The 21,108-nt window shown below is 40.4% G+C and overlaps 1 protein-coding gene across 1 annotated transcript in view; it reads right to left on the reverse strand.

Moving 5' to 3' along the window:
• tbck (TBC1 domain containing kinase) overlaps window positions 1–21,108 on the reverse strand; it is a 51,475-nt gene that overhangs the window by 15,574 nt on the left and 14,793 nt on the right. Inside the window, exons 22-23 of the mRNA XM_078261637.1 lie at window positions 18,920–19,081; window positions 9,470–9,639 (exon numbers count right to left, since the gene is read on the reverse strand). Of these exons, the coding sequence (XP_078117763.1) occupies window positions 9,470–9,639; window positions 18,920–19,081 (332 nt within the window). The remainder of the gene's footprint in view (window positions 1–9,469; window positions 9,640–18,919; window positions 19,082–21,108) is intronic.

Raw genomic sequence — 21,108 nt, forward strand, 5'->3', positions numbered from 1 at the left:
GTCTGTGTGGAATGAATGTATACATTATACAAGTTTCACTTTTTGAATGGAATTACTGAAATAAATCAACTTGTTCATGATATTCTAATTATATGGCCAGCACCTGTATATCCATGACATCCACTTCCGGGATTGCTCCGGTGCTGCCGGAAATTCCGCCAGATGTCCTTCCGGTCGATTAATGAGGACTATGGTTAACTGCTCCTCAGATCTCTGCAGAGGAAATCCAGACAGCTAGCTAGACTGTCTGTCCAATCTGAGTTTTCTGTTGCACGACAACTTTTGAACGTACACGTTCCACCAAAACAAGTTCCTTCCTGAGGCTATTTTGCAGTGGCACTGTGGCTCCGTCTGGCACTTAGCGCTGCCCAGGTCGATTGTGATTGGTTTGAAGAAATGCCAATAAACCAAAGCTCGTTTTTCACTCATCCGGGAATGCTGTGTAGGCTAGCCAGACCCTCCTCTGCAGCGCTTTGGAGAAAGGTCTGGCAATGCGAGACTCAAAGAATGTAATAGTGAGTCCAGTTACAGTAAGTGAGTCCAGAAGGACCTAAGCAGCCTCCCAGTCCACTGATGTCCATTCTGCGACATAGTGTGGATGAGTTAAAACGTTTGATGGCTACTGGTAGGAATGACCTCCTGTGCCACTTGGTGGAACACCTTGGGGGTAAGACTCTTTGGCTGAAGAAGCTCCTCTTCTCAACTAGCATGCCATGGAGGGGCTGGGGGACGTTGTTCGGGATGCTAACCAACTTGGACAGCATCCTCTTCTCTGTCATCACTTCCAGAGGGTCCAGCTCAAGTCCTCCTCCCATCACTGAGCTGGCCTTCCTAACTAGCTTGTTAGCATCTCTCGCCCTCATGCTCTGTCCCCAGCACACAGCAGTATAGAAGATTGCGCTAACCCACCACGGACTGGTAGAATAAGCATCCTGTTCCAAAACATTGACGCCTCTGAGCCTTTCTTGTAGAGGGCCTCTGTGTTTCCCGCCCACCCTAGCCTGTCGTCGAGGTGTACTCCAAGGTATTAATAGGAGCAAGGCTGTTTTCATGTGTGTGTGCATAAATCAGTAGTAATAATAATAATATGTTTTATTTAAAGCCGCCTTTCTCAGCACTCAAAGACACCGTACAGGGATACATAAGACATTTAAAAACAGGAAAAAATTAAGAATACAACAACAATAACAACAACAACAACAACAACAACAGAAAGAGGCAGAGCAATTGACATCAAGTGGAATAGGCAGTTTTGTTTTGTCTTTTGAGTTGCAATTTGAAATGGGGGAATGAATCGATGTTTCTAAGTTGGGGTGGTAATGAATTCCAGAGACGGGGAGCAGAGCGACTGAATGCTCTGCTCCCCATGGTGGCGAGATGGGCGGAGGGGACAGACAGGTGTATGGGGGAAGAGGATCTGAGGGAGTGGGACGCTGGAGGAGATCAGACAAATATGGGGGGGCGAGGTTGTGGATGGCCTTGAATGTAAACAGGAGGACTCTGAATTGGATACGGAACTGGACCGGGAGCCAGTGGAGCTGTTGGAGGACAGGAGTGATGTGGTGGATGGAGGGGGTTCAAGTTATGATGCGGGCAGCTGAATTCTGGACCAGTTAAGGTTTATGGAGGGATTTGTGAGGGAGGCAGAAGAAGAGAGAGTTACAGTAATCCAGATGGGAAGTCACGAGACTGTGGACAAGGATGGCGGCAGTGTGGGGGGTAAGGGAGGAGCTGAGGCAATTGATGTTTCGTAGGTGGAAGTAGGCAGACCGGGTAATGTTATTGATGTGGGGTTGAAAGGATAGTGTGCTGGCAACCTGGGGGGAGGGTGAAACGGAGGAGTTATCAATAGTGAGAGAAAAACTGTCGGTTTTAGATATAGTGGATTTGGTGCCAATGAGGAGAACCTTAGTTTTATTACTGTTTAATTTGAGGAAGTTTTGGGTGAAACAGGTTTTAATTTCAGAGATGCAATCAGTAAGGGAGGTGGCGGGAGAGTGGACGAGGATTTGGTGGAGAGGCAGAGCTGGGTGTCATCAGCATAACAGTGCAAGTGAATGTTAAATTTGCGGAAGATATTGCCGAGGGAAAGGAGATAAATTATGAAGAGTAGGGGCCCCAGGACAGAGCCCTGGGGTACACCTGAAGTGACGGAGGAGGGAATGGATTTAAAAGACTTGAGTTGAATGAACTGATTGCGGCCAGACTGGTAAGATGTGAACCAGTCTAACGGAGTGTGGGTGATGCCGATGGAAGATAGCCTGTTGAGGAGGGTGGTGTGACAGATGGTATCAAAGGCTGCACTCAGGTCGAGGAGGATGAGGATGGTGAGGAGTTCAGAATCAGCTGCCATAAGGAGGTCATTGGTGATTTTGATAAGTGCTGTTTCAGTGCTATGGAGTGGGCGGAAACCAGACTGGAACTGTTCATACAGGTTAGATTGGATATAGGATGGTGAAAGTCAGCTGAGATGCTGAGGTGAGGGATTGATCCAAGGTGCTGGTGGATGTTCTTGATTTTTTCAGTGAAAAAGGACATAATGGAGTTGCAGAAGGAGGTTGCATACAAGTGAGGGGGGGAGAAAGTCCTGGGGTTGGGTGATATTGTTAAGTAGGGAAAACAGTGACTTGGTGTTTCCTTTATTGGCAGTGATTATACTGGAGTAGTAGTGGGTTTTGGTGCTAGCAATGGAGTCCTTATAACGTAAGATGTGGTTATTGTACATTGCTTTGTGACTAGTGAGACCAGTTTTTTTTTTTTTTTTTTCTATGAAGACATTCAAGTTGCCGGCCTTTGGCTTTCATGAGACGAAGATGGGGGGTGAATCAAGGGGCTGAGAAGGAAAAAGAAATAGATCTGGTTTTTAACGGAGTAAGGGAATTAAGAATATTATGGAGTCCAGTGTTGTAATGAGAGACCAGATCATTGGGGGTGGATAGATTGTGAGTGTCAGGGAGGCAGGAGGAGTGGATATTGAGGAGTGGGTTGATATTCTTTATATTCCAAAATGAAATAAGGCGTGGTATTTTAGAGATGGAGAGAGTGAGTTTCACTGTAAATGAGGGTGACGAGAGCTGGACCAGATGGACTTTATTGCTGTTGAGCTGTTGTGGTGGAATTTCCGGCGGGACCCTCGGTGGATGTATCTCTGACGGGGCTGGAAGGATATATCCGGGTGAAGGTGGAGGTGAAGGTGACAGCGCAGCCAGAGCAGGTCAATGGCAGAGTACTAAAGCAAACCTGTCACTAGCAAGTGAACAGACAGTAGAAAGAGCCAGGCACAGACAAACAAGATGTATGTCCTACCGGCCCACATTGTGGATGAGGACTTAGGCAGCATCGACGGCCAGTGAAAACGCCAGGTGAGGCTCAAACCGAAACAGAACAGGTGAGCTAACAGTGAAGACTCACACAGATCTTAGAAGTATTCCAAATGAAGGCAATTACTACAGTGGCCGAAAGGGGCAAACGCCCTGCAACTTAAGAAAACACATGCAAATAGACAAAACACAAGCAAATTAAGAAAACATCTTCATTAATTTGACAACACATGTGCAACATTCTCTCTCTCTCTCTCTCTCTCTCTCTCTCTCTCTCTCTCTCCTCCCCCCCCTCCCTCCCTCCCCGTGGGGTTGAAAATCAAGCTGTTCCACTTAGCTGCTCCCTCTAGAAGCCTGGAGAACTTCCGTTGTGTAATCTGGATGCAGCATTTTTTTGTTGCATTTGTTTTCGGGGTTTGTGTGCTTTTCTTTTTGCATCATTTCTATATTTGCAGCGAGTTTATGTATTTGGTTGTGTTGTGTGTATTTGCAGAGCGTTTGCTGAATGCTGCACGTGTTGTCAAATTAATGAAGTTGTTTTCTTAATTTGCTTGTGTTTTTGTCAATTTGCATGTGTTTTCTTAAGTTGCAGGGCGTTTTTTGTAAAAAGATGAAAGGCCGAGAAATAAAATCTTTGTGAAGCTTATAGGTTTCTAATATATATATTATTATAAATCATATATGTTTCTTTTGACAACAAGTCAATGTGAGATGCATTCAGTAAACTCTAGGGCCATTTGTATAATGTGTGTTATATTGAGAAATGTTTCTAATGGTTGAAACATGTCATATTGTCAACAAAACTTTATATAATAAGCTTCCAAATGCTACAATTTATTGCAGAGATTTAGTATTAGATTGCATCATATACTGTACATTATAGAGCTGTCCGTGTGATTGTGTCTTAGTCTTAGTAAGTGAAGACTTAGTAGGCCGGTATTACACATTCACAACAAATCTGGAATATGTAACCCTACTTAATTGGGAATAATCTAGTCGCTCACAGTTTTACATGTTTATGGGTACATGTGGTGCACAAGTCCTGAACAACTGCAAGCAAGATCCATTCCTGTTTACTCGTGGACATTCATTCGCTCAATCATTGAAATACGAGCTCTGCCAGCTGTTAGATGATAGTGATAAAAACACGTGCTCATCCATGGCGAATGGCACTAGTCTCCTGTGCACTGTACCGCATTTGGTTTATTTTAATTTCTCAAAGCTACTAATGTAAAGCATAACTTTCTAGACAATACTATCACCGTCCTCTTTACATACAGTACATTACAGTTGCCCAAATTCTGCGACACTATGGCTGCCACAGAGGATTGTCACTGACTTGCTAACAGTCATGCACAAATCTGCATGCAAACGCCATTATCAAGAAACAGTTTCAGAAAGAGGGAGACTACCGAATTTGATAAACTAACTGGAGACAAACTAAATTAATTTAAAAAATTTATGAGACAGTCGATTTAATTAAGTGTAGAGCACTTTTGTATTTGTTTTGCTATGTTTACATTGTCTTATTAGTGGCTGAGAGAAAGGAGAAGGAGAGCCTGTTTTCTCCAATTCACTCACTCAGACCAAGCAGCGGACAGCAGCTGTCCAGTGAGATGAATGTCTGTTTACTACGAGATCTGAGAATCTGCTGACAGAACCTCCTGCTCTACTGTAGGATACTGTAAGTCTGTCCTAAAACAATAGTCAGGTGTGCATATTGACATTAACAGGTTTTGCTGAATGTAATCATTCCTATTGTCCATACTGGCCCTAAGGAGATCCCTTTTTAAAGCAATTTCAAAGTGAAAAAAGGGATGAGGGCCGTAACTCACAGTCCTTGCTAAAGCTAATATGAGGCTTCAGCACTCTGAGTTATTCAAATCAAGTGAATGTCTTCCAAAGTCACAGCCTTTTTATTACAAAATTCCCTTGGTGTGGTGCTGTCCCTCCACATCTTAGCACAGAAACAATGTCCGGGGAAACAGAATGAGGTAATTTGGTAATAAAAAGACTTAACTTTGGAGGATATACAATTTGTCTAACACAGACTGCTGAGGCCTTAAGTAAAAAAATAGACACAAGCACACTCTTGTAACATCATTGTTATGTCATTCAAAAACACAGATTGGCCCAGAAGAGTTAACAGTAAATACATTTTAAAATAAATGTTAATTTGGATTACAATGTTGTTGTTTTTAAAGTGACACAATCGTAAGATTAACACTGGACTACAAGACTTTCTTTCTTAAAATTTTTTTTTTATGTTTGCATGAATTCTAAACAAAATATTTGAATAAGATGTCCTGTTGTCGACACGCACTACAAGAGCAAATCTTTGAAGATGGACCTACATTGAACACATGGCAACATACAGTAGTTGATGCTAAGGTTTTATCAGAAGATACTATTAGATACTGAACTGTATGGCACCAAACTAGTAACATTGGCTGTTCAAAGATAGCTCACATGCTCTGATAGTAAGTTAGTTTATGCTGATTGTGGTTTTTCATGAGGCACTATTTTCTGAAGAGAAACTGCATGTTGTCAGATGTGACTTAAACCCTAAACCAGACCATACCATAACCATAAACTTTAATTTTATTTTACCACAGTCTTCACTTTTACTCTTGCAGCACTTCATACACTATACAAACTGTTAGCAGTCTTCAAGTCTTCACATGTCGACACTTCAAACTGTGCCAACATGCGAAATTAAGTGTAATAAGCAAAGAATTCCTAGATCAACATTTAGATTGCTAAGTTCTGGATTTCTTCTCTGCACTCACACTGTACAATTAGTGTTGTGTGTACTGTATGTGTGTGTCTGTGGTCAGTCCAGTGACGAGAGTGACATTTCACCAAAGTGTACTCCTGCCTGAATGTTTTCTGAGGAAGAGGTGGGGTGCAAATACAGTAGATGCGGCCATGGATCAATGTCACCACCTACCCATTTCTCATTCGGCTTCGGCTGAATCAGAGAGATTACAGCAATCACTTGGGCACACAGCCGACAGGGGCTGACAAGAGTGTTTGGGAGCATTCTGGACAAGATGCATTCAGGTGTGAAAACGCAAACAGGGCCACACCACAAAAACTAAACAAAGACAAAAGCCCTATGTGAAAGACAGCATCACATCAGTAAACACTCCTCAGAACTAAGCATGAACACCTTTTATGCTGTTTTTTTAAAATACATTTTTGCAATTGCACATATATCTGGACATGTATATCTGTATCTTATGACGGATGGTCTTAGAATCGTTGGCGCTTCTCGCACTTGCTGCTAGGGAAGTTAAATGAACTTTACTTTGGACAAAAGCATCTGTCAAATGAATCTAATTTAATGTAATGTATTTTCTTTATTGCAAAGCATTTTGTAACCATATTTGAAAAAGTACTGTATAAATAAAGTTTTACTTTATTTATGCTGAGACATTTTGACTGCTTGTATTTGTAAAGAGAATGTATTTTAATACAAATCAATATTTGGCCACTTTGGGAATTAAAGACGGAGGTTGTCATGTACTGTATCGGGCAATAAACTAACTTAATTCCTGAGGAACTCGTTCTAACATGAAAAATCAATACAGCTCAACATGCCTACTGGAGTCACTGTGCTGCTCTACAATCAGGTGTTGATAAGTGCAAAGAACAGGTGTTGGGTGATGTGAGTCACTCTTTTGTGCAAATCAGAAAGAGGGGGTAAGTAGCAAGAATTTATACCCTCAGATTATATATATATATATATATATATATATATATAAATAAATATATATATATATATATATATATAAAAAAATAAATATATATATTTATTATATATATTTATATATAAGAATGTATAACCTCAGAGCAGAAGAAATGGATGGGTGGCAACTGCCTGAAGATATTCAAGTTTGGGAATTATTTCACAAAGAAAAGTGTGAAAGCTAAAAAAATATCTCACAACCTAAAATTAGCTGCTGATGATACACATTAATACACCTTTTATAAATCAGCCATCACGTGTGTACAGTACCAGTCTGTATGGGTGGCACTGAATAAGATGAAGAAAAGATCCTGCAGCCTTGTTTTACAGATTGCTCATACTGACTATGTAAACACAAAATACATGCTCTAGATTTATTATTGAATAGAAATAAAAAAGACCATACTAGACCAGTTAGTGGTTTACTGATAATTATAGGCTGATTTGATTGATTCATATTCATATTTATTCAAACCAGTGATCACTGCATTTAAAATTGAATTTTGACAGCATTACCTTAAAACTAAAATTATAATAGAATTTCAGCATTCTTTTTTGGTAATTATTGATTATTGTTTATGATTACTTTTTGAGTATTAGAATAAAAATTACCCCAATATTAACAAGCTTATTAGGGCTGAACGATTTTTAGCTTAAGTTCAATATTCATAGCCTGAGAAAACCCTGACGAACTTCTGGCAAATTTGAGATTTGCTCTGCAAGTCAGTCTGGCCAAGAGCCCATTCAAACCCATTTCCAATTTTTCCAAATCGAGGCACCAATCACAACCGTTGAGGCGGGCTTTACACAATGACGATAGCGCAGCGACGGCAAGCAGCTTTTTGTTTACATTCAACATGACGGCCACCGAAGCGCAGCAACTCGTTGATGCCGCTGTCGCTGCTACGTCACCCGGATCGTTGGTCTGATTGGTTGAAGGACTATCCAATTGCGCCCAGAGGCATTTGAGCGGCGTCCGTTGGTGACGCCCCTTTGGAAATGAGCTGTGAATGAACCTTGCCCAGACCCACTCTCAGTTACAACTGAGAAGGGTCTGGTGTCAACCAGGCTACCATATTCATTGTCTAACAGATAAAACATGGAGCATTATACACGTGAGACACCATCAAAACGGCTCTATATTCTTATGCAAGGATGAGAATATGAATTGCCAGCAATAAGTGTTTTTCTTTTAATAACCATGGAACATTGAACAGTCAAACACAGAACATGTATCACAAAACTAAAGTTATAATAATAAAAAACAATTCCAATAAAAAATGTCAGTACTTTCCTGTAAACTGAAATTACTGATATGCCTAAATTCAATAGCAGCATCTACATATTGCATGTTAAATAAATTAATAAAAAATAAATGAAAAATCCACTGAAAATAGGACATTTCTGTTAACAATCTGTGATATGTAATATCCCAGCACTTAACTTATGAAAAATCAGTAAATATAATAAAAAGAGCAATAAAAAAAATGTTTGTTGTCGATTAATCGCGGTCTTCACGATTAGCTAATCCTATTCTTTCGAATCGCGATTTCGATTTGAAAACGATTTATTGTTCAGCCCTAAAGCATATGACCCTGTTATTACCCCACTATTACCTATTGTTCATCCAAATAATACCCTAATTTAACATGAAATTGTTCCTGAGAAAAAATGTATTTTGTATGTATGTATTTTGAGCAGATTGTTAGCCTGTATTTACTGCCCCATTATTACCTTGAGATGTTTCCCCCCATAATTAGTATTCCATGACATAAAATTAAACCACAATATGACCAAGATACTTTCATCGTTCTTAATACCTTCAAAATTACCAAAACATTACCCCATTATCAATGACCAAGTTTAAATGTAAAACATTATCAATTGTGTCATCCTTAGTTTTGCAGATAAAGAGTGAGCTATGTACATGGAGAAATTGTTGATTCAACAAATGACAAAATAAAAACACACAATAAATGTAAGATTAGAGTGTACTTACAAATCAAAGATGAACAGTAAATCATATTTACAGACCTATCAATTAACTGGCTTGTAGGACATAGATATAGATTTTTCTACAGCACATCACCAGACATATAGGTCATGGCGAATTTAATTCCCGTAAAAACTCCTTCTTCACTCACTCTGTCTCTACCATATATTTTCATTGAAACCTGTGTTTCTCTCGTCTCGTTGAGGCCTTGAATAGTCTGAGTGTGTTGAAAGAGACAGCTCATTACCTCAGATACCTTGTACTGTATAAAGGGTACAGCATAAATCAACAAATAACATAAAAAGTAACAGCAACAAAGGATGAAGAAAAGGAGACTGCAGCATTCATTGTGTGTGTGTGTGTGTGTGTGTGTGTGTGTGTGTGTGTGTGATGAGTAAAACTCACCAGGTCTGTCTTGGCCATGTCCTGGTAGTCAGACGAGTAGTATGCTGCTTTCCCAAAGCCATTGTCACCAGCGGCCTTTGGTGGCTGAGCATGCTGTCGATATGTAGCGCTCTTTGGAGTCCAGCAGAAGAGGTTGATGGATTCACGAACACAGCGCTCAATGTCAATTTCTGTGCAAGAAAAAGGAGAAAAGAGAAAATATATTTAAGTCACTTGCCAATGTTGTATTCCAGTTGTGATGTTAATCCCAACCTTATGAGCAAAGTCAAAATCAATAGAGCAGCCCTCATATCACTTTTATCAATGAATTGCTTTTCTTAACCTAAACCCAGTGTAATCACTAAAAACAACCATTTTTTATAGTTTACCCAACTAAGCATTCAAACATGGATATTTTATACATCAGAAAGCCTAGTAATTATCAAAGAAATTTGGAAATAAGCAGCCTCTGATGAAGGCAGCTTTTTACATTACAATACAATGCTATACCATGCTAGCACCTCTGTGAGGCTGGAATTAGGCACAATAGTGCTTTGAGCTAACATGCTAACAACAACAATGCTAACATTCTGATGTTAAGTAGGTATATAGTTTGATTATTCACTATCTTAGTTTAGTGTGTTAGCAAGCTAAACACAAAGTACAGCTGAAGCTGATAAGACTTGTATTTGTTTTGCAGGTATTTTCTAATAAACCAAAGTATTGGACAAATAAACATTTTGACCTGATGGTGGCATTAGATAAAAAACTCAGAGGATCACTAAAGTAATTACAATTCATCCTGAGGGGAACAGTATTGCCTGTGCAGAATGTAATGGCATCCCATTGAATAGTTGTCAAGTCATTTCACTTAAAACCAAAATAACATTTACAACAGAGATTATGCTGCTAATCTCTGGATTTTCATTTACCACTGACATCATTTTACTTGCACAAATGATTCAACTGCTGTGAGATAATAGAATGAATGAATACAAATGTGATTCCCTCCCTTGAATCAGATATAAAGCATACAAGATTATGTAGCCTAAATGGAGTGTGGGAGATTTAGTTGCCGAAGTGAGCAGCTTGACCTTGGCATTTTGCTGCCATTAATAATCTTAAATAGTCATCCAGCAGTGCCAGCAGCTCTTCAAGATAATAAGTGACCATTGTTTAGCTGCTGTCCCTCATCTGAGCTCGTATCAAAATAAGTTTTTAGTGCAAAGCAACGTTTTCTTCTCCTTCCCCTAATGCCTCTCCAGCAGTATCCATCCTTTCCATGCTTCTCGCATTGAGAATAGAGAGGATTAGGGAACAGGGACTCGCTGGATTAGCCGCGGATTTGGGAAAATTAGGAATTCTTTTCTTCACCCTCTTTCACTCCCCTTTTCTGTGGATAATAAGAAAGTCGGCCTAATGAGTGCTCCTTGGTATGACCAGCACCTGGCCCAGGCTGAGGTGGATTATATAAGAGATGTATCTTTCCCCCCACTTTATGTCCCACAGCAGCGACAAGGTTAGGGGGTTGTCAGCTCTCATGGGCTAGTACCTCACACACTCAGTTACAAGGTTCATTCCAGTGAAAAACACACTGGTGGTCTGAGATTCCTCACCGACAGGCTCACAGGCAATTCAGGGAAACACATTTTCCCTCCCTAGGGCGACGAATGCTGCATGCAATCACTCCTCCAGCTAAAAGAGGTAGTAGGAATGAGGAACAGGAGATTGATAACAGTTTAACAAGTCCTGGGCTCAGCTGGGCATTCCAAGGCAGCCAATTTTGTTAAAGAGCAATTTTTCTTTTTAGTCAGACAAAATTACATTTCAGTGATTATGTAGAGGTGTTGATTGTGGGCTGTGACTTGTTGCCACAAATAGTAGAATGGCATTATTAGTCAGGAGCAACTCGGGGGAATTGTGTAATTGGATTGTGATGCAAAGGAAGATAGACCTGACAATAATGGAGATGAGAGAATTGAGTGAATTAAAATACAATCTGTTGCATTATAATGTTCCAACCCTTGATATTATAACAGACAAACCATAAAAAATTATTCTTGATCAGCAACCCATAGATTATAAAGCCAACCATCGGCTGTGACAATTCCCTTCTCCCTTTTTGAATAGCTCTTTAATTGTAAACCATACTGACAAAGATAATATTGATAATTGATTGATTGATATTAAAGATAGGGGGCAGTGTGGAAAGCGATTATTGTTGAGGGGTTTGTCCATCCATCTTTCATACAGTTATACTGCAAACCACAAATTATATATAACAAAACTTGAGGGAATGATGCATGCAGCAGCTCTATTTCATTTTCAAAATGGCACTAAGACATGAGAGCTTCATTTGGTTTGATGAAACTTAGATGGATGATGTGCATTGTGTTTGCATGGATTTAAGTTGTGCATGCATCATTCTTGGAAGACAACAGTAAAGATTCCATAACTGTGTCTTTACTAGCACTGCTCCCTTTTCAGTGATCAATCAATGTTCAGGGCTCTCATTTATCGAACATATTTATCCAGGATACAAGATCATGTAAACTAAACTGAGACTTAACTGAAAATTAAGAACATGTTTTGGGAAGCCACAACTTTGGTTGCTTTTGTTGAACTTAAATTACAAGATAAAAAAAAAAAAAAAAAATGGGTTATGCATATCCTGATCCTTGATGTTGTGGCCAAATGACCCAGCTGCACATGACACACAGATGCACCAGAAACAAGGAGTACAACAGTTGTGCCAAAGCATTGTCTAAGATGTTATAGTCTCCAAGGCATGTTCACAAAGCAAATTATTTTATAAAAAAAAGGTACAATGAATAAAAAATGAACAGACTCCCTGGATAAAATGCAAGATGCAGCATTGGATTAAAATCAACTTGTCTTCATTGTTTTGGTTTGTTTGTTTTTCTTGTATTAAATTGAACCAGAACCACTCAGAAAAACACTACATGATGGTATTATTAATTAAAATGTTATGGTTCTGTGTGTTATAAAACACTCTGTGTCCGTCATTCTCAAATGAGAACTTCTCAATAGTGTAGGGAGCTCATAAATAACATTTCTCTGAGATCTGAGTATTTTTCCTGGAGTGAATCTGAGATTATTAATAAATTCAGCCCCAGGTAAATACTGTCAGGACACTATGGATATTAGATTAGATGATTAGATTCAACTTTATTGCCATTGTGCAGTGTACAAGTACAAAGACAGCGGAATGCAGTTTGCGTCCAACCAGAAGTGCAAAAAAAAAGCAATAGAAAAGAAAAGTGCAATGTGATATACAAAGTAAAGACAGGTGGTGCATAGGCAGGACAATAAATATATTGCAGTGTAATAAGAGCAGAATAAATATGGCTATGTAATATGAACAATGTATGAACAACATGTACGGACATGTGCAATGTGGTAGCAGTGACATTACACTAGTAGTAAGAATAATATAGATATATGCATTGTATTAACAGAATATATAGTAAGAAACACTGAATAAATATGGATAGTAGGTTAATTATCACCAGGATGCAGAGTTAGAGTTCAGTTGGGTGACAGCCGCAGGAAAGAAGCTTCCTCTGAACCTGCTGGTGCGGGTGCGGAGAGACCTGAGACGCCTCCCGGACGGGAGTGGGGTGAATAGTCTGTGTTTGGGGTGAGAAGAGTCTTTGATGATGCTGTGCACTTATGCAAGCATCACTTGCCCTGGATGGCCTCGATGGAGGGGAGTGAGGAACCGATGATACGTTGGGCAGTTTTCACCACCCTCTGCAGTGCTTTCTGGTCATGGGCAGAGCAATTGCCATACCAGACTGTGACACAGTTGGTGAGGATGCTCTCGATGGTGCAGCGGTAGAAATTCACCAGGATCTGAGGAGACAGGTGGACCTTCTTGAGTCTCCTCAGAAAGAAGAGATGCTGGTGAGCCTTCTTGATCAGGGTAGAGGTGTTGAGGGTCCAGGAGAGGTCCTCAGAGATGTGAACACCCAGAAACTTCAGTCCCGTTGATGAAGATGGGGATGTGTGTGCCAGCTTCAGACTTCCTAAAGTCCACAATGAGCTCTTTGGTCTTATTGGTGTTGAGAGCCAGGTTGTTGTCAGTGCACCACGATGTTAGGTGCTGGACGCTATTGATGTGAGAGTGTATACAATCAAGAACGGAGGAGGCATATGAATCAATGTCCGTTTGGGAGTCATGGGTGGCTTGAGATGCGAAAACTCTCCAGTCAGTATTTTCAAAACGCTTGCTGAAGTGCAGAGTCAGCTCCCTCAGGCCACACTACCTACACTACTACATTACCCAAGTCCTCCTTAACCCTGGTTGTTTGTAATCGTGTTATTTTATTTGTAAACTCATTTTAAAATGCTCCAGACAAGACTTTATCAAATCCCCAAATGTAAATGTGAATGTTGTGTCAAATTCTCCACTCACTTCCAACACTTAACCTTCAACATCAATGTTCTACTTCTCCTTCTGCTCGTGTTTTCAAGGTGTCCCTGTGTGCAATGTTGCCTCGAGCACTGTTTTTCTCAGAACTAAACGTCTATAACTAAAGCTCATCGGTTCTGTGCACAGCACTGCTCATTGGGACAGATGCTAATGTCCCGTGAAGGCAAATGCCGCTGCATCATCAGTAAACACACGGTTCCTGTCAGCCGGAGAGCTTCTCTGGTCCATTGTGAATCAATGAAGTCTCCAAACAAGAGAACGTTATAGATTACCCGAGGCTACAAGACTAAGCAAATGGGAATCACAAAATGAGATTAATTGCCAACAAAATGGCAGGCTGAGATGTATTGCCTGCTCCAAGGCAAAATGTTGCAGTACAGGTCTTACATTTCATTTCAGACTCTGATATACTGAGTGTGATATCATTCAAAAGACCTAATTGAAAAATAATAGTAACATATTGTGAAAAGGAAGTTGTGTGGAGGATGACGAGTAACTGTATATGAATAAATTATGTCAGTTGAGTCATATATATTCACAGTACTATCAGTACACTCATCATCCTTCACACGACTTTCTCTTGAAAGTCTGGCTATTGGGGACATGACCTTATAGTCTGTATCACTTCCCTTAATTTTGGACCTCTCCTCTTTGTTGGAATATTGGCAACTATAGACGTCACAGTGTTATGTGTAATAGGTTTGTCACTGAGAACTATGTCACTGGCCCCATTTACTGGAGGGAAAGAGAGGAGTGTGTCTGAATCATTTAAAAGCTACTGTCCTGTACCTGTATCTTGACCGTTGCAAAACAGTTGCAAACAGGAATGGAAAGAGCTGACTTTTTTTTCACAACTGAATGTCAAGCCTAGTATTGTGTCTTGTAAAGTTCATCCACTTCTGTAAACCTTAGATTAAATCAAAATGTAAAATGCATGTTCCTTTAAATTTTTACCACTGACAAGTTTAAAGACAAGATGTACATTAAAAACAGCTATATCATATAAGTATGGTTCAAAAATAAATGATTCTATTTATTCTAATAATTCTATTTGATTCATTTTTCCTTGTGTGCTACATAAGCTAAATTGAGTTTATTTCTCTTCTTCTGTAATGTCCAGCCAGCATCAGGGTATGTTTTTGTGGCTTCAAACTTGCAGTTTCTGTAGTTACAAGCATGTGGAGCATGTGGAGTCTGCTCTGAAACAAATGAATGTAAGCCTCAGTTGTATGAGGACATCAATTCTGCACGCTTGATAGCAGGAAGGAGCAGGTGCGGGCCACAAATTACAAGATATCTACCATAAGTCACAGTGTGTGTGTGTGTGTGTGTGTGTGTGTGTGTGTGTGTGTGTGTGTACACTCATAACTACATGAATACGGTGAGGCAGAGCACATACTGTACAGACTGACTTCCAAAACCTTGCTTCCAATAAAGACAGGCTGACATGGTTTACCAGAAGTAATGCTGCATTTCCACTGCATGGTCGAGGTTTCAAGCGAGCTGAGTTGATACTACAAGGTGGAGTTAAAACACTGCAGACCACTGATTGTTTAGAGAGGACTGTCACAAGAATCGTCACTTTTAAATAGTCAAGATTGCGTCAACAGCGCCTGCAATTTATTTATTCTCTTGACCCAGATTTAAAAAAATGGCAGCCCACAAAACTACGGCATACGCTACGTATAGAGACGTAATAGAGAAAAGTAGCTGACACAACAGTGAGTTCAGTCAACTCGAGCCGAACCATGCACTGGAAATGAGGCACGATATAACGTACTTATGTAACACAGCCAAACCTACTGTATGTTTACTTTCATGTCTGATGCATTGTATCACATGCACTGCAAATCTATAAATGATATACCCACTCAAAATATTTACAAGACTGACATGAACAAAACTAAGGTCGGCTTCACACTGGGTGCGTGGCGTGAGCGCGTCAGCTGCGTGGCGTGTCCGTTTTTATTTCGGCTCCCATGTTAACAGGTTAGAGCTTGCACACTGCCTGCGTGACATGCACGTCTCAGGCACGGCTCGAGCCACGCCAAAAACGTGTGCATGCTAGAAATAGGACCGACGCCTATTTTTCACGCGACACGCGAGCGTGTTGGAAGCATTTCCAGTCAAAATAGAATAGGAAAAGATCTTTATATGTCATTTTGACACGAATACATATTAATAAATGACATGATGTTTGAAAGTCTCTAGGTTTTGACATAAATGCAGATATATATATAATAATTATCGATTTTATCGTCAACACAGAACAAAATATTCGATAGCCTATTTTGGCGTCAATACTGCCGACGTTGTCTTTGCTGTAATCAAATCAGTATATATTTATGTTTAACATGAAGTATACTACTGCTTGAGTGCAGTAAATCAATGGGAAACATACATATGTACAGACAAGGCTAGCAGCAGCAGCGCCGCATCAGAAACGTTTCTGGTGTGAAAAGACAGAAAAATCCACGCAGCCGCCACACAACAGAAACGCCACGCTCACGCCACGCAGCCAGTGTGTGGCCGGCCTAACAGAGACTACAGACAAGCTAGCAGCTCTGTGAAGCTGAACTTTGGTGTGGTAGTACTTTGAGCTAAATGCTAACATCAGCATGCTAACATGCTCACAAGGGCACTACTAACATGCAGATATAATGGGTAACATGGTCACCATCTTAGTTAAGCATTTGCAATGCTAACATTTGTATTTAACCCTTAACATAAAGTATAGCTAAGGCGGCAGAGAATGTCCCTTGTTTTTGTAGGAAGTTGGTCATAAAACAAACTAAATTTTGAGCTGATGATGGTGCTTGCAGAAATGTCAGGGGATCACCAAAGTCAGTAGGCTTCATCCTTTGGGAACCATGAATGCCTGTACAAAATCATGGCAATCCATCCACTTTTTGTTGAGAAATTACAGTCTGGACAGCACAGACACTGACATTGCCATCGCTTGAGCCATTCTGCTAGCATGGCTAAAAAGCAAACCCTGCACATTACAGCCAATCGGGCCCCAGTAGTAAGACCTCTACTGTCATTTAGTAGCAGTGATGAATATTGTGCTAAACCGTTACTGGTACTGGAGTGGATTTAGCAGTCTGTGTCTGTTGCAAGTTATATAATACTCTTGAGTGTGCTCCACCTTACTGGAAACTTAAGAAAACAAGTCCTGTTTGAGGTCAGTGTACAGCCCAAAATTCATTCCTAATATAGTTTAGAGAGAGTGCCAGATACTACACTGTAAGTACCCAGGTATACACAAGCTGTGATAATAAGGCTGGAAGTGATATACAGAAACAAGCTGGCAGTGGTAGCCACTCTGAGGCAATCTTTCTACAGCTCTAGGCCAACATATTTTACCTTTATAAGGAGAGCTGGCTCTCCCTTTCCCTTCCGCCTCAATCACATAAATCTGTGGGACAGTAAAACACAGTGAAGTATGGCAATGCTGAATTTAGGCAGAAGGGAAGGCTGCTGGCCTACGTTTACTGAGTGCTCCAGCAAGCCTTCTGGACAAATCGTCCCCCGTCTCTGCTGGTTTTAAAACACCAATGTCATTCTGCATTTCAGCTAGAAAATAGAGGACTGAGCAGCAATTTGAAATAGAGTTTGAAAGGAAATTGTTTGAGCTATCCCTCAGGCGAGAGTTACATTCTGAAGACATACATTATAAATGCCGCTCTTGGATTTTATGTCACCGATACTTTGCTGAAGTAATCTCCTTGTGCAGCTGAAAAGGAGCAGTAAAGAGGGCACGGTTTAAAAGACACGGTTAGGAGTCTTTACTCTGTGTGTCATATACAGTTGACAAAAACATCAAAATCCCTGGGGCAATGGGTCAGTGTCTGCTTTTACCACGTTTAAAACCCCTTGGACAGTCTGTTAAAAGTACTTAACAATTACATGTAACCAACAGAGCAAAGCTAATAAGTATGCATTTCTATCAACCCACTGAATTCCTCTGTGATTTGTCAGCCCTCCTTCTGTGTCTTATTTGAGAAAGGAGGCAGAATTACTCCTCTTGCCTGCAATGCACTAAAATCTGCTGGGATTAATAACCATGTTGCTGAGGTAAAAGACTATATTTCAATATCTGCCACCCCACACACCTAACTTTTGCACTAGGTGGTATAATGAGAGGTCAGAAAACTGTAATCTGCAATGTGCGTCATTATTTGAAATGATTGTAGGGAAAAAATAATAAAACATGTATCACATTTGATGTTTCTTATGCTGGATTACACCCATTCCTACTTTTTTTCAATGACAGTCCTATTTACCACCACCACACCATCTCCCTGTGTTAGTGGAATTTTTAATACAAATCCCTGTATCTTTGTATGAGCAAAGCAGACAGTTGCTTCATGCAACCTGCTCGCCTCAAATACCCATGCCAGCCCTTGGCTTTATTTATTTGTGTCTATTGGTTTTTCTTGCATGAGTAATCCTGCATTTGTTGTCCAGGGCTGAAAAAGTGCCACTTAGCCTCCCTGGTTCATGTCTGATAGCACAGAAAAACCCAATACTGTGAACTTACTTCAGTGGCTAAACAGTGTACATGGATTTAAGATGGACTTAAAGCTATGAATGAAGATTATAAGTGATGGGAATGTTGGAGTACCACAGAGGTAGTGATTTCTGTAGCAGACAATTCCCAGGGTGCAGCGGTTGACTGTTCGACAGATGTGGAGCAGCGTGTGGCACGCCTAGAGCACATTGCAGAGGGAGTGTGTCTGTAGGAGAGCAGAGCTGTCTGCTTTGAGGATATCATTAACTGAAGACACATCAGCACACATTAGTATTAAAAAATAGCCTCTTGCAAATGCCAGTTCCACACACAGATGGACAAACCTATGAGTCAGGTTTAGGAAAGGCAGACAAAAGGATTTGTGTGATTCTTACTTGTTTGTAACTGCAGAGGTACAACGGCTTAACACATGCAGTGAAAAAGAGGGACTAAGGTAGGACATAGTATTAACAAAGATAAAAATACCAGCTGATATTCTCACCTGGCAGGTCAGAGAAGAGTAGGATGCACTCATTGAAGCCATTTGCCAAGAGACGGTCCCTGAGCTGCTGCAGTATGGCCACGCCGATACAGAAGGGGAAAGAGGAGTTACCCAGCAGCAGCGTGTCCCACAGGTGGAAGATCTTGTGCAGCGGAAACACATCTGTATGGTGGGTGCAGATATAAACACAACAAAGGGGAGATTTTACAATTTGACTAAATATGAGAATGCCTGAAAAGACATTTCCTTCGTACAATAGGATCCTGAAAGCGGGACAATAGCATGCAACATGCACACAGTGAGAAATGGGGAATCAGCTTGTACATAATGATTGTGATTTGCATGTGCATAGCGCATTTGCTTAACACAGCTATATGGCTTTAAAATGGGACGCTCGCTTAGCAAGATTATGCATTGGCAAGGTTGCCTGGAGGGATATTTGATGTTGGTGAGGCAGCTGGGAAAATGTTTTTAGGTGGGTGTTGTTGTGGAAAAATGACAGGAAGAACATCAGAGGGCTGAGTAGCTTTAGCGTAAGGAGCCAGCACAGGTTATTTCAAGCCAACTAAAACCACATCCTGATAATGTGTCCCACTGCAGTTCTTGTAATAAGTCATTACTTTCAGTATTTGAATATTTCCTCCGTTTAGATTTATGCATGAGAACTAGTACTGTCCACCTGCTTCTATCATCCCGCTTTTTCTAAGGTGGATGCTGGGCAGTAGACGTGTGTGTGGGTGTGAAGTGTGGCTGTGGTGAGGCCGAGAGAGCAGGAGGGGTGAGAAAATGCCTCGGAGGGTCCGCACCACATTAGCAGTCAGCTGAGCAGACCAGTGCATGTGAGTGACAGGCAGTGTGTCTGAGTGTGTGTCTCCGTGTGAATTGAAGATGACCCTCCAACCTTGTCTCATATTGGATTGGGGACATTAGCAGTCAGAGGGGCACAGCTCCTGAATACTGGACTCACACACTGCCTCAGGGGGAGGATAAGGAGTAAAAGGGTCACACCTCCCACTCTCCGCCCCAGGAGCGGTCTGTGTGTGTGTGTGTGTGTGTGTGTGTGTGTTTTTATTTTTTGAAGCATTAAATACCTCAACGCAAAGCGCTGATCAAGATTAATTTGGCTACAATGAATGTATCATGGGTTGTTCTGGCTGTAAAAGTCGACAAAGTTCTAATGCAACGATCTAAAATGATATAGAGAAGTCAAAACGTTCTTCAAACAGTTGTACTGTATAATGGGTCTGTACTTAGAAGACACAGAGGTTAAGTGAATATTATTTAATTTGTGACAATAATCTAGGACCCCGGCTAATATGCTCATATTTCAGAGATCCAACTGTGCCCTGTGGAAGATAAAAGTGTAGTGCTGCCATCAACTGACAAACTGCAAGCTGAGAACCAGCCAAAAAAAAAAAAAACTAACTTTATGTACGGACTCATACATGATGCTAATTTGAAATCAACCGATTTCCACAATTAAGCAAGGAAACCTGCAATTATTGCTGCATTTTGTAATATTTCCTCATCTTCCAATCTTCAGCAAATGCAACATCTCAAACATGTAGACATCATCAAGATCTAAAAATGATCACAGAACTGCGGGTGCTAAAATCTTTTGGCCACCAGGACCTAATGAGTGACAGCTACTGTAAACAAAAGCTAACTTGTTGAAACTATTTTATTTTTATTCCCTGTACATACTGGAAAATGAGAAAACATTGCAAACACAATACAATGTAGTCCAAGTTAACATCAAAAACTACACTCTTTTAAATGTCCCTAATTGTATTAACACTTTTCAAGATGAAGGAGTAGAATGTGGTACAGAAAATCCAATTAAAGGCACTCAAGATCGTAAAAATAAAGAAGTCTTTAATAAATATGGGCGTTACAAGTTGTAAAAACACATCACGCACCTCCTCAAGGTTCTCCTAAGGGAGGAAAGTTTGCAGAGTGTTATTAAATCCATATCTATTAAAGGCTTTTTATTTTTACTATCCTGGAATAGAGTGTCTGCAATTGATTTTGTCTGCCACGTCCTACCCATGGACCTAGACATACTGTATTTTTCCTTTTTAATGTTGCACAAACTGTAGGTTAGAATACATTAATTGTGTTTTTTTCAGCTGACTGTAAAACCATGACAATGTAATCAATATTCTTGAAATAGCTGTGTGATAACAACT

This window comes from Sander vitreus, chromosome 2, assembly GCF_031162955.1.
Source record: "Sander vitreus isolate 19-12246 chromosome 2, sanVit1, whole genome shotgun sequence".
Classification (NCBI taxonomy): Eukaryota; Metazoa; Chordata; class Actinopteri; order Perciformes; family Percidae; genus Sander; species Sander vitreus.